The following is a 14008-nucleotide window of genomic DNA, read 5'->3' as shown; positions in this document are numbered from 1 at the left end:
GTCTCAAGTTACTGTAAATAGCATGGGGTGTTGTGTCTTTTTGTTGCTGTACACTCAGACAGTAGTGGGCAGGAATATGTCCCACATGACACTAAGACAACTTTTTGAGGAAGTAAGATGTCAGTCAGTAATGTTAGCAAAGGGGACTTAACACATAGTATTTACTGGGAAGGAAACACCTGCTGTCAACATTAATTTGGGTGAATATGAATATTTGCTGGAGAAGAGAACTACACTGGAAAAAGAGTCTCGTTGATCAGCAAAACCTGATCTTATCATTTATGTAACAATACTAAGTACACATGAGTTATGTATTTGTGTGGAGCATTTTACTAGTTGGTATATACAGTACAAAACACCTTGTAGTTCCTCTGCTTTGCTGCTCAGGACATCCACCTGTCAGTTATTTGAGTGAAGCAGGTGTTTTATTGTGCAAGACGGACACATCAAAACAGCCCAAATGTACTCCACATACAAAGTAATCCTTCATATTCACTTTCTCAAGCTGGAATTAAAATGATCCAGCAATCCAGTCTTTCACTGAAATCTAAGACTGGCACAAAGAACATGTCCACTTCTGTATTTGTGTCAGGTCACCAAGTTGTTATTCAAATCTCTCTTGAGAAAGAAATGTAAGGTTTTGCTGTGTGTGTTCAGGGAAGATTATTAGAAAACAAGCAATCAAGCTCTATTTATATTTACATAAGACTAGTGACTATTCCTGGAACACTTTAGTATGTAGGTGTCCTATTCTATGCAAATTATACTTCCTTGTTAGTCCACTATAAGAAGTTCATACCAGGCTCTTAGTTGGACCAGAAGAAGAGCAGCTCCCAGCAGTTCAACTTCAACACAAATCATGTTGTCTGTAGCTCTGCTGCTGCTGCTGCTGGCAGCTGGATCCTGTGAGTCTCTTTGAGGGAGAAACATTCAGGACCACAAAGCTTATTCTGTTTATCCTTTCTGCACTGAGGCACAAAGTTGAGTTTTCAACTTTTTTCTCTCTCTTCTACAGGTGTGAACAGTGAGCAGTTGAATCAACCAGCGTCTCTGACTGTCCAGCAGGGACAACCACTGACCATCACCTGTCAGGTCTCTTATTCTGTTAGTGACTATTACACAGCCTGGATCAGACAGCCGGCAGGAAAAGGACTGGAGTGGATTGGATATGGAAGTAGTGGTTACAGCACATACTACAAAGAGTCACTAGAAAACAAGTTCAGTATCTCTTCAGAAGATTCCAGTGACACAGTGACTCTAACGGGACAGAATATGCAGCCTGAAGACTCAGCTGTGTATTATTGTGCCCGAGGCACACAGTAACACAAACCACTGGTAGACCTGTACAAAAACCCTCTCTGTCCCTGAACAGTTAAGAGATGATCCACCAGATGACAACCTCAACTCACTAAAAACTTCAACCACGGTTTCCTGATGAAACACAAAAACACCCTTTGAATAAATGTAAAAGTAAAAAAGTGGAGGGAAAATAGCATTCTATTGAGAGCATCTACATAAATCTATTTATAGAGAAATATCTAAATATTTACTAATCTTATCCAGATTTACATCTTTTTCTTGTCCAAATAAATGGTTGCCATATTGGGACTATAAGAAACTTTACATTTTGCTCTACATTATGTATTTATGTTGTTTGGGAATTATAAAATAAACAGCAAAGTAAAAGTAGTGATAGACAATGTCCAGCTAGAAAGAGTATATTAAAATAAACTCCTAGGTGTGATACTAGATCACAACATCTGCTGGAAACCTCACATTCAACCTCAATTCATTGAGAAGCACAATATGTTGACCGGTAGACAGTACGGGTTTGGACCAAACAGGTCGACACCTCTGCCACTCATTGAATTAATTGAAGAAATAACTAATTTCATAGACCAAAAAAGTTTGCTGAGGGAATATTCATAGATCTATTGAAAAAAACAAAAAACAGATTTTGACAGGACTGATCATAATAGATTAATAGACAAATTGGAAAGGTATGGTATCAGAGGGGTGGTACAGAATTGGCTAAGAAGCTATTTAAGTAACAGGCAGCAGTTTGATAGGCGAACATGAATTGTCATGCGTGGATATTACTTGTGGTGTACCCCAGGGGTCGGTTTTAGGTCCAAAACTGTTCATTCTCCACTTAAATGATATATGCAACATATCAAAAATATTGAAATTTGTTTTATTTGCTGATGACAGGAATATATTTTGTGCTGGTGAGAATTTACAGCAGCTTTTGGAGGTGACCACAATAGAAATGGAAAAATTAAAACTGTGGTTTACAAAAATAAATTATCCTTAAATCTGGACAAAACAAAGGTTATGTTGTTTGGAAATGATAAGATAAACACCGACCTGCTCTCAGGGTCACAGGGGTGCTGGAGCCTAACCCAGCAGTCATAGGGCGGCAGGCGGGGAGACACCCTGGACAGGCCACCAGGCCATCACACAGGGCCAACAAACAACAAACACACACACACACACACACACACACACACACACACACACACACACACACACATTCATACCAGGGGCCAATTTATTACGGAAGATTCACCTGACCTACATGTCTTTGGACTGTGGGAGGAAACCAGAGCCCCCAGAGGAAACTCACACAGACACGGGGAGAACATGCAAACTTCACAGAGGACGACCCGGGACGACCCCTAAGGTCGGACTACCCCGGGGCTCGAACCCAGAACCTTCTTGCTGTGAGGCGACCGAGCTGCCCACAACCATTATGTACACTACAAAAAGAGCCATAAGGATAGTTAATAATGTAGGATATCATGAACACACCAACAAGCTATTTTTAAAGTCAAGTGTGTTGACGTTCAGGGATTTAGTAGAATTTAACACAACACAAATAATGTTCAAAGCAAGAAACAATCTACTACCAAGCAATATACAACAAATATTCTCAGATAGAGAAGGGGAATATAATTTGAAAGGGAAATTAAACTTCAAGACATTATTGTTTGTACAGCTTTGAAGAGCATGGGCATTTCTATCTGTGGGGTAAAACTGTGGAGCAGTGTGAGCATGGAACTCAAACAACGTACAAACACTACACAGTTCAAGAAGAAGCACAAAGGTGTGATTATCAAGAGATATAGGCATGATGAAGAGATGTGTTACCTGTCTAAGTTTTACTGATCTCTAAACATTTATTACGTTTTTATGTTCCTTCTATGACACTGAGTGGACATGTGGGTTGTGCGTAGCATTGAGATGTGGTTATTCTTGGTACATGACATTAGCATGTGTTTTCTCTCTCGGGTGTTTTGATGTGGTCTTTTTTCTCTTGTTGTTCACAGTAGGTGAGTTTGTATTGTGCAGCACAACTTGTATTGAATGTGGACTATACAGTACAGTGGGAGTTGGGTTTTAAATGTATAGCAGCTGAATTAACTTAAGAGTAGGGGAGAAGGGGTAGGAAATATAAGTGTATACTTCCTCCTACTCCTCCCTCAACATGAGACAAATAATCTGATGGAGAGTTTGATGTGTAGCTTTGTTGATCACTTCAGATTACTGGCAATGGCTTATCTGTAGGTTATATCCTGCTTATCTACATGTATGAAATATTACAGCCCTTAAGCACCAAGTCTTTACATATACGTCATAATCATATGAGTTATCAGAGATGATAAAAGTCAGAGGAGCAAATTTGGGATTAGGAAATTACCAGTTTGAATCCCTGAGATTCTCATTAAACTCCTTCTCTGCTCTGTAATTATTTCTTAATCATCTTCTTTTAGCTGTGTCTTCAAATGTACCCCATGACCTCTTTAAAGTGCATTTTCACCAACCTTTCGATCAAAGTCAGGAAGCAGGAACACTTTGTCATTTCACGTCATGTACTTGTGTACATGAAATGAAACGAAATATAGTTTCCCCCAATACACAGCAGTGCAACACAAAGACAAAAACACACATATCCAAACTAAGAACACATACAGTGCCTTGTAAAAGTATTCAACCCCCTTGACAGTCATCACTAATTTTTGGATTATAAAAGTTACCACACATCTGTACCTGCACAATATTATGTTTGTGAGCCCATAAGCTGTAACAGCATGTTCCCAAAGCCAAAATAAGTTATGTTTCACTGATTTTTTAAAATAAATTAAAAACTAAAATATAATTTTTGCATAAGTATTAAACCCCCACATATCAATACTTTGTAGAGTAATAACAGCAATAACAGCCATGATTCTCTTGGTGTAAGTATGTACAAGCTTTGCACATTCTTCAGGAGTAATTTTTACCCATTCTTCTTGGCAGAATTTGTACAGGTCTTGCAGGTTGGTGGGACGGCGCCTCTGGGCTGCAATTTTCAGTCTGTGCCACAGATTTTCAAATAAGGTTGAGGTCCGGACTTTGACTTGGCCACTCCAAAACGTTGACCTTTTTGTTGCTGAGCCATGCCATTGTTGCTTTAGCCTTGTGCTTAGGATCATTGTTCTGCTGGAAGGTGAATCTTCACCCAACCTTCAGGTTTATGGCAGACTGCAACAGGTTTTCTTCCAATGTTTATCTTTATTTAGCTCCATCCATTCTTCCCTCGGTTTGAACAAGGTTCCCAGTGCCTGCAGATGAAAAGCAACCCCATAGCATTATGCTGCCGCCGCCATGCTTCACTGTAGGGAGGGAGTTTTTTAGGGCATGAGCACTGTTAGGTCTGCACCACACATAACGCTTTGAGTTGTGGCCAAATAACTCAACTTTGTCTCATCTGACCCATCGCTTGATAGCAAACGCCAAGCGTGCTTTTATATGCATAGTTTTCAGGGCCGCCGCTCCCATAACGCGCATCACGCACAATGGGTAGGGCACCAACTGCCGGAGGGGGCGCCAGAATTTTTTATTTATTCATAATTTTCATAATGATTAATTATTTAAACAAATAACTAACTAATGAAAATTATAAAGACGTATAGACACTGAGTCATTTCAATGTATTTGTTTGACCTTTACCTTCAGATTATTTATTCTGGAAATCAGATTGTCTAGTTCATATTGTGTACTGTTTCTGTTTTAATGCTCTGCTTCATGACTTTAGTAAAAATTCAATCAAGATTCATAAAATGTTGAAAAAAAAACATTATTCAGCATAATAATTGTCTTCTTGTTGCCCTGTCGTTATTTTCATTGCTCGACCCAGTAATCAGTCAGATTACTGGGTCTAGCAATGAAAACCTCTGTGCAATCTATTATGCACCGGCATCTTTTAAAGTTTCGCTTGAAGATTTTAGGCATGTTCTTTAGTATAGCTCCCTTACTTGGCCATTTAATGAGTGAGGACTTGAGGACTATGGTCATAGCAGGTATCCAGCCCCCGACAAATATTTGATAAGGTGGTTTTTGATACCTTAAATCTATAGGCTAAATCAGTATTAGTTAGGCCCAGCCTCAATTTCATTAGCACAACCAATAGATGATCCTGTAGAGAGAGGTTTTGGCTAATTCTTTATATACTGTCTGTTATTTTTGCACACAGCCAGTCAAAAATAATGGAGGTAAGTCCTGTGAAAAAAAATCAGTTGTCCCTTGTTGAACTTAATCGTGGCATAGGAAAATGTAGAGTTCTGCAGCTCGTCTTTAAGATTCTCATTTTCAGCCTGTAGTTTTTCACACCCCTGCTGCAGGTTGACATAGTCATTCTGAAGCTGAGTGTACCTCAGGGTCAGATCATCATATTCTGTCCTTGGGACTGGGATGTCCTCTTCAGCTTTAACAGAAAAGCCAACAGTTAGGATATGCCGGCACAAGCTCACAACAAATTGGTTGATTGCACAACAAAAATATATCCTTACCAGGACAGTGATCCATGCTGCTGACTTGTCCTGGAGTTTCAGAAGGAGCAGGCTGATTTGGTGGAGTGTAAACCCTTTCATCTCGTCTCCTTTTCCTATAGTACCTTAACATAAAAAAGCTAAATTAATGAACAGAAATACTGGTCAGAGGCCATATTACAGGAAATTCCTAACTTGCAGATCCTATCTTAACTGTTTGGTTACGATTAAATATTAGGTTATGATTTGCTTAATACCAACTGAAGAAAAATCCTGTCTTAGACATCCCTATCTTCACTTTAAACTTAAGATGGTAAATATTTGTAATACAGCCCCATTTTCTCAAAGCCAGCAGCTGCAAGCTCCAAAGTGCACTGAATAGCATGAAATGAAAGAGGGAAACATTAATTCTAAAACGGTTAGGAAGTGTTAGGCCTAATTATTCTTACCTTTCCACCTTTGCCTCGGGGTTCAGACTTTGTTTTGTGTACTTAAACACAGAGGGCACAACATCAGGATTCTGTGAGTCCAGTGACGCCTCACCTGTAAATAGCCAGACACACCACATTAGCCAAATAATACATGCTAACGCCGCTTATCGGTTACTTTAGATATTAGTCTCCATCTACACCAAGCATTCCAGTGAAACCAAAGAGTAGATCGATAACTTACCTGATATAAAATGGGCACTGCAAACACTGGAATTTTGATCGTGTCCTCAGTCCAGTTTTCATCAATATGTTTGATGGCTTGCAACCACAGGCGTCTCCGGTTGCTCTGAAATGGCCGTGATCCTGTCAGAAATCGGTAAAACTTCAGTCCGCTGTTGGTAGAGTAGCGATTCGTACAGCTGGTTGTTGTTTTAACTGTTCTATAGTGCAATATATACTGACTTTACAAAGTTTGTGAAGCGCTTCCTGCAACTGCTGGAAATGCCTGTTCTGTAGTGCAATATATACTGTCTTTTGCAGTGTTTGTGAAGTTGTGTAACTTTTATTCTGCTTTATGTGAATATTTGAACAGTTCTGTTTTTCTTATTTGTATTTATTTATATTTATTTAGTTTTAACCGCAGTTGCAACATTGATAATTACATATATTTCTTTGTTTGTATTTATTGAATAAGATTGCACTTTCAAATATTTCTGTGCCATATTTTCTTACCAATACAAATATTTATACAAATATGTGGGGTTTTTTTTCCCCTGGGGGGTTTGTGGGGGTGTGGGTGTGGCTGGTAGTTTATAAACCACCACACAGTGGGGGGGGGGGGGGCACCACAAAGCAATTACGCCTAGGGCACCCAGATAGCTAGCAGCAGCCCTGATAGTTTTGAGCAACAGCTTCTTACTTGCCACCCTCCCATACAGGCCAGATCTATGGAGAGCCCATGATATAGTTGACTCATGCACATTTACTCCAGTTTCAGCCACTGACTTCTGGAGCTCCTTCAAAATGATTGCAGGTCATCTGTGGCTTTCCCAAAGATGAGTTTTAAACTCGTTTCTCTCTCTTCTACAGGTGTGAGCAGTTGAATCAACCAGCGTCTCTGACTGTCCTGCCAGGACAACCACTGACCATCACCTGTCAGGTCTCTTATTCTGTTAGTGGCTACTGGACAGCCTGGATCAGACAGCCTGCAGGAAAAGGACTGGAGTGGATTGGAATGAAAAGTACTGGCAGCACATACTACAAAGATTCACTAAAAAACAAGTTCAGTATCTCTTTAGAAGCTTCCAGTAAGACAGTGACTCTAACAGGACAGAATATGCAGCCTGAAGACTCAGCTGTGTATTATTGTGCCCGAGACAGAGTAACAAAAACCACTGGTAGACCTGTACAAAAACCCTCTCTGTCCCTGAACAGTTAAGAGATGATCCACCAGATGACACAACCTCAACTCACTAAAAACTTCAACCACTGTTTCCTGATGAAACACAAAAACACCCTTTGATAAATGTAAAAGTAAAAAAGCAGAAGGAAAATAGCATTCTATTGAGAGTATCTAAATAATTGTATTTATGAAGAAATATCTATACTGATCTTACCCAAATTTACATCTTATTTTTTGTCCAAATAAATGGTTGCCATATTAGGACAATAAGAATCTTTATATTTTGCTCGACATTCCCTGAAATGATTTGAGGTTGAGGTCCAAAGCACACTACTTCTTCACTAAAACAGGACTTACATGTCATGACTGCACAGCTATGTTATGTTAGCATAGCTATGCTAACCTAACATAGCTATATTAACGTTAATGACATGCACAAGTCTTGCATATGAACAGTTATTGTAACCTATTCATGATTTTCTGCAATAGCTGCAATTATTTTAGAAAGACTCATTTGTTCATTAAATATCTTATATTTGTTTCTTAATTTAGTTTTTATTTTTTGCCATCTGAAGTTTCGTCCAGTTTACCTCAAACACCAACCATGTGTTGTCTGTAGTTGTGCTGCTGCTGGCAGACAGTTCCTGTCACTTTCCTAATTTATTCCTCTGGTTCTTTTAGAAAAGCTAAGCAAAAGACACGGTTGTTCCCTCGAGACCTGTGACACAAACAAGTGGTACAGATGTACAAAAATGAGCCCAACACTGCGACTAACATCCCCTACTCTATCCCTGGAAGACAAGCCAGGTAAAGTATTTCAGCCACACCGGGTGACCTCTGTCCATTTAATAGCCTTGAAAAATGCATTTCAAATATCGATGTGTGGACATGTTGCAACATCTTCCAACTGAAGCAAAGCAAAATTGAGGTTTTAAGCAATACACACAAGGGTGTTGAGAGAAGGGCATTTCAAAGTTAACCTCATTTTCACAAAATGTTAAAGCACAAGTAAGGATTTTGCTTGTTGTTATGGACTGTGAATTAAACTTTGAGCCACACATAAGGGATCCAACCAAAACTGCATTGCACCACTTGAGAAATATTGCGAGAGTCAGACTGTTCCTTTCACTCACACAACACAGAGACTCACGCTTGCATGTTTATATAACTAACAGATGGCACTAGGGTCATGTGTTGGTCTTTGGCCATCCCAAAACAGAAGTTGGTGAGCTACAACTTGGACAGAGCTTCTCAGAGAAGCACATCCCTGGTAGAGCTCTCAGATTCACTATCACTTCTCTTAGCCATTCATACAACCAGAAATGAGACTTGTGGTGAGGCGTCGTCTCACTCTTATGGGCCCAGACTTTGGACTGATGACCAGCAGGACCTGAGGGCATCTAAACCGGTTGAAGTTTTTAAGTACTGAGTACATGCACAACTTTTCAGCTTGAAGTTTACTTGGTGACCTTTTTAATTTTGGCGCCATTTGTTAATTCTCATCTTTACCATTTATTATCATTTCGTTTAAAGCTACATTTTTTCTGTAGCCACTAAAACAAATTTCTTCCTGTACTTCATAACATGCATTCGTCCACCACGACCTCAACCCTTCTGCTACTATTTACCACTAACATTCACAAATACACACATTCAGACAGTCTGTCTTCCCTTACAAAAAACATGGTAGATTTCCAACTGAGACTGATGTCCAACCCAGGTTATCACCAGCTGGATGTAAATCCTGGTTTAGGTAAGAGAAGAAGGATACTGGCATGGGAAATGTTTGGGGATACCAACCCGGTCGCATTCCAAGGTCATCCAATAGCAGCGCTTTGTCACGCCCCTTGGTGTCTGATGCTGACACACAACGCACCCTTATAGTGTCTGTGTGAGACAAACCAGGATTTCAACTGACTTTAAATTGAACAAATCCGCCGCAATATTTAATGCTCAGAGCAACTGCTCCGACCATCCATTAGGTCCAGTATTAACCCAACCGCAGCATTAGGAGACGCTTTGTCACCTGGAAGTGTTTGTTTCAACCACGGGAGCTGGTTCATGTGATTTGGGCAGCAGCTCGTGCCCATATAGTGGTGGTAATAATACACACCATAACGTTGTTTGCCAACCGCCATAAACTTTTTTTTTATTTTGCAATTACAAAACATTACAAGATATATTTATACACAACAATACATACATCTGATAAACAGATACAATTAAAACACTTGCCGGAGGGAATTCACATTATAAAGATGCCACAAATACCAACTCAATATTATGACACCACAGATGAGTGCAGATGTATAGTTTGCACTGCTTTCAAATTGGTAGATGACCTAACAGCATCCAAATAATGTTCAAGTTCGTTTGTCAATGCGGTGAAAGAAGGCTTAGAATTTCTAAATTTACATTTATGAATATGACATTTGGCAAGTAAAAATATAAGATTTACACTAAAAAAGTTGGTCAGCTTTCTTCTTATTAAAATCAAGGAAGCCAAGTAGTACATTTTCAAAGGTAAAGGAAAGATCGGCAATAATGTGCATTTGAATAACATAAAGGACGTCAGACCAAAACTTTTTAGTATGTGTACAATACCAAAATAGATGCAGGAAAGTTTCAGGCAAAGTAACACAAAATGAGCAACCAATATCAACATCATTTTTAAGCCTTTTAAGATTTAATTTTGCAGGTTAGAATCTATGAGTTAGTTTAAACATGATTTCTTTCACTTTATGAGTTAACAGGTATTTGAGAGGTAAAGTCCAAACTCTTTTCCAAGGAATGTTCTCCACAAATTTGCCCCAAAAGAATTTTACATAAGGTATTGATACTATATGTCTTTGGAATGAAGCTCTAATACATCTATTTCTACTTTTACGATAATTTGAAACACAGTTCACTGATTACAGATCCATCCAGCTCTATAGAGGGAACAACAGAAGCACTTAATTTTGAGTCTCTTATCAGCATCAGAGCACCGGAAGGAATGGCATCAAAAACAACTGCATACTCCTTTGGAGGTACTGGGATTTTAAATTTTGATAAAAATCGAGAGTAATTCAGCAAGTGACCTTCTGAGTTAAGCAGTTCACCCACCAACCTAATATTATTGATAAACCAGTTTCCAAAGAATAATGAGTGATTTTTAGAAACTATCGTCCTGTTGTTCCATATAAATTATTTAAGAGAAGATAAGTTCTGTTTATGTTGGAGAGACCAAGCCAACAGAAATTGCTTATGAAAGTTTGATAATTTTATGGGTATTTTGAGAATATCATAATTGCATTGTAGAACAAATTTCAGGCCACCTATTTTAGAAAATAAATATGATTGGGGAGGAAATTCCATAAGGAAGCGGTGTTTTTCATGAAGTGTCTTATCCAATTAATCTTAAATGTACTGTTTAATGTTGTAAAATCCAAAAAGTTTAATCCTCCACAATCAGTAGTATTCATAATCTACTACTACTTTCGGCTGCTCCCGTTAGGGGTCGCCACAGCGGATCATCCGTTTCCATTTCTTCCTGTCTTCTGCGTCTTCCTCTGTCACACCAGCCACCTGCATGTCTTCCCTCACCACATCCATAAACCTCCTCTTTGGCCTTCCTCTTCTCCTCTTCCCTGGCAGCTCCATATTCAGCATCCTTCTCCCAATATACCCAGCATCTCTCCTCAACACATGTCCAAGCCATCTCAATCTTGCCTCTCTTGCTTTGTCTCCAAACCGTCCAACCTGACCGGTCCCTCTAATATACTCGTTCCTAATCCTGTCCTTCTTCGTTACTCCCAGTGAAAATCTTAGCATCTTCAACTCTGCCACCTCCAGCTCCGCCTCCTGTCTTTTCGTCAGTGCCACTGTCTCCAAACCATATAACATAGCTGGTCTCACAACCATCTTGTAAACTTTCCCTTTAACTCTTGCTGGTACCCTTCTGTTGCAAATCACTCCTGACACACTTCTCCACCCACTCCGGCCTGCCTGCACTCTCTTTTTCACCTCTCTACTGCACTCCCCGTTACTTTGGACAGTTGACCCCAAGTATTTAAACTCAAATGCCTTTGTCACCTCCACTCCTTGCATCCTGACCATTCCACTGTCCTCTCTCTCATTCACGCATAGGTATTCCGTCTTGCTCCTACTGAGTTTCATTCCTATTCTCTCCAGTGCATACCTCCACCTCTCCAGGCTCTCCTCAACCTGCACCCTACTCTCACTACAGATCACAACGTCATCCGTGAACATCATCGTCCATGGAGACTCCTGCCTGATCTTGTCCGTCAACCTGTCCATCACCATTGCAAACAAGAAAGGGCTCAGAGTCGATCCTTGATGTAATCCCACCTCCACCTTGAACCCATCTGTCATTCCAACCGCACACCTCACCATCGTCACACTTCCCTCATACGTATCCTGCACCACTCCTACATACTTCTCTGCAACTCCTGACTTCCTCATACAATACCACACCTCCTCTCTCGGCACTCTGTCATAAGCTTTCTCTAAATCTACAAAGACACAATGCAACTCTTTCTGGCCTTCTCTATACTTCTCAATCAACATTCTCAAAGCAAACATCGCATCTGTGGTGCTCTTTCGTGGCATGAACCCAAACTGCTGCTCGCTGATCATCACCTCTCCTCTTAACCTAGCTTCTATTACTCTTTCCCATATCTTCATGCTGTGGCTGATCAACTTTATACCTCTGTAGCTGCTACAGTTCTGCACATCGCCCTTGTTCTTGAAAATCGGTACCAGTATGCTTCTTCTCCACTCCTCAGGCATCCTCTCACTTTCCAGGTTTGTGTTAAACAATCTAGTTAAAAACTCCACTGCCATCTCTCCTAAACATCTCCATGCCTCCACAGCTATGTCATCAGGACCAACTGCCTTTCCACTCTTCATCCTCTTCATAGCTGCCCTCACGTCCTCCTTGCTAATCCGCTGAACTTCCTGATTCACTATCCCTACATCATCCAACCTTCTCTCTCTCTCATTTTCTTCATTCATTAGCCCCTCAAAGTATTCCTTCCACCTTCTTAGCACACTCTCCTCGCTTGTCAGCACATTTCCATCTCTATCCTTGATCGCCCTAACTTGCTGCACATCCTTTGCAGCTCGGTCCCTCTGTCTAGCCAATCGGTGCAAGTCCTTTTCTCCTTCCTTAGTGTCTAATCTGTCATACAACTCACCATACGCATTTTCCTTTGCCTTTGCCACCTCTCTCTTTGCTTTACGCTGCAACTCCTTGTACTCCTGTCTACTTTCTTCATCGCTCTTACTATCCCACTTCTTCTTTGCCAACCTTTTCCTCTGTATAATTTGCTGTACTTCCTCATTCCACCACCAAGTCTCCTTGTCTTCCTTCCTCTGTCCTGATGACACACCAAGTACCTTCCTAGCTGTCTCCCTCACTATTTCTGCAGTGGTTGTCCAGCCATCTGGCAACTCTTAACTCCTGCCTGAACTCCACACAACAGTCTTCCTTCTTCAACTTCCACCATTTGATCTTTGGCTGTGTCTTCACTCGCTTCCTCTTCTTGGTCTCCAAAGTCTCCTACAGACCACTATCCGATGCTGCCTAGCTACGTTCTCCCCTGTCACCACCTTGCAGTCTCCAATCCCTTTTAGATGGCACCTTCTACATAAGATATAGTCCACCTGTGTGCACTTTCCTCCACTCTTGTACGTCACCCTGTGTTCCTCCCTCTTCATGAAATATGTATTCACCACAGCCATTTCCATCCTTTTCACAAAATCGACCACCATCTGTCCTTCCACATTTCTCTTCTTGACTCCATACCTTCCCATCACCTCCTCATCACCTCTGTTCCCTTCACCAACATGTCCATTGAAGTCCGCTCCAATCACCACTCTCTCCTCCTTGGGTACCCTCTCCACCATGTCGTCCAACTCACTCCAGAATTCTTCTTTTTCATCCATCTCACACCCAACTTGCGGGGCATATGCGCTGATAACATTCAGCAATAAACCTCCAGAATTCTTCTTTTTCATCCATCTCACACCCAACTTGCGGGGCATATGCGCTGATAACATTCAGCAATAAACCTTCAATTTCCAGCTTCATACTCATCACTCTGTCTGACACTCTCTTCACCTCCAGCACGCTCTTGACATACTCTTCCTTCAGAATTACCCCTACCCCATTACTCCTCCCATTCACACCATGGTAGAAGAGTTTGAACCCACCTCCAATACTCCTGGCCTTACTCCCCTTCCATCTGGTCTCTTGCACACATAGTATGCCTACCTTTCTTTTTTCCATCAGGTCAGCCAGCTCTCTCCCTTTACCAGTCATAGTGCCAACATTCAAAGTTCCAACTCTCACCTCCACATGC

At 40.7% G+C, this 14008-nt stretch overlaps 1 protein-coding gene across 1 annotated transcript in view; it reads left to right on the top strand.

Annotated features, from left to right (window-relative positions):
* The first annotated feature begins 859 nt into the window (after window positions 1-859).
* Window positions 860-14008, top strand: part of LOC130113247 (immunoglobulin mu heavy chain-like) — a 124929-nt gene continuing 111780 nt past the window's right edge. The window contains exons 1-2 of the mRNA XM_056280815.1: window positions 860-909; window positions 7331-7622. Coding sequence (XP_056136790.1) covers window positions 860-909; window positions 7331-7622 — 342 coding nt within the window. The remainder of the gene's footprint in view (window positions 910-7330; window positions 7623-14008) is intronic.

Source organism: Lampris incognitus, chromosome 5, assembly GCF_029633865.1.
Source record: "Lampris incognitus isolate fLamInc1 chromosome 5, fLamInc1.hap2, whole genome shotgun sequence".
In the NCBI taxonomy this organism is placed as follows: Eukaryota; Metazoa; Chordata; class Actinopteri; order Lampriformes; family Lampridae; genus Lampris; species Lampris incognitus.
Note: the sequence above shows the minus strand (reverse complement) of the source record. Positions and strands in the feature narration are given on the sequence as shown.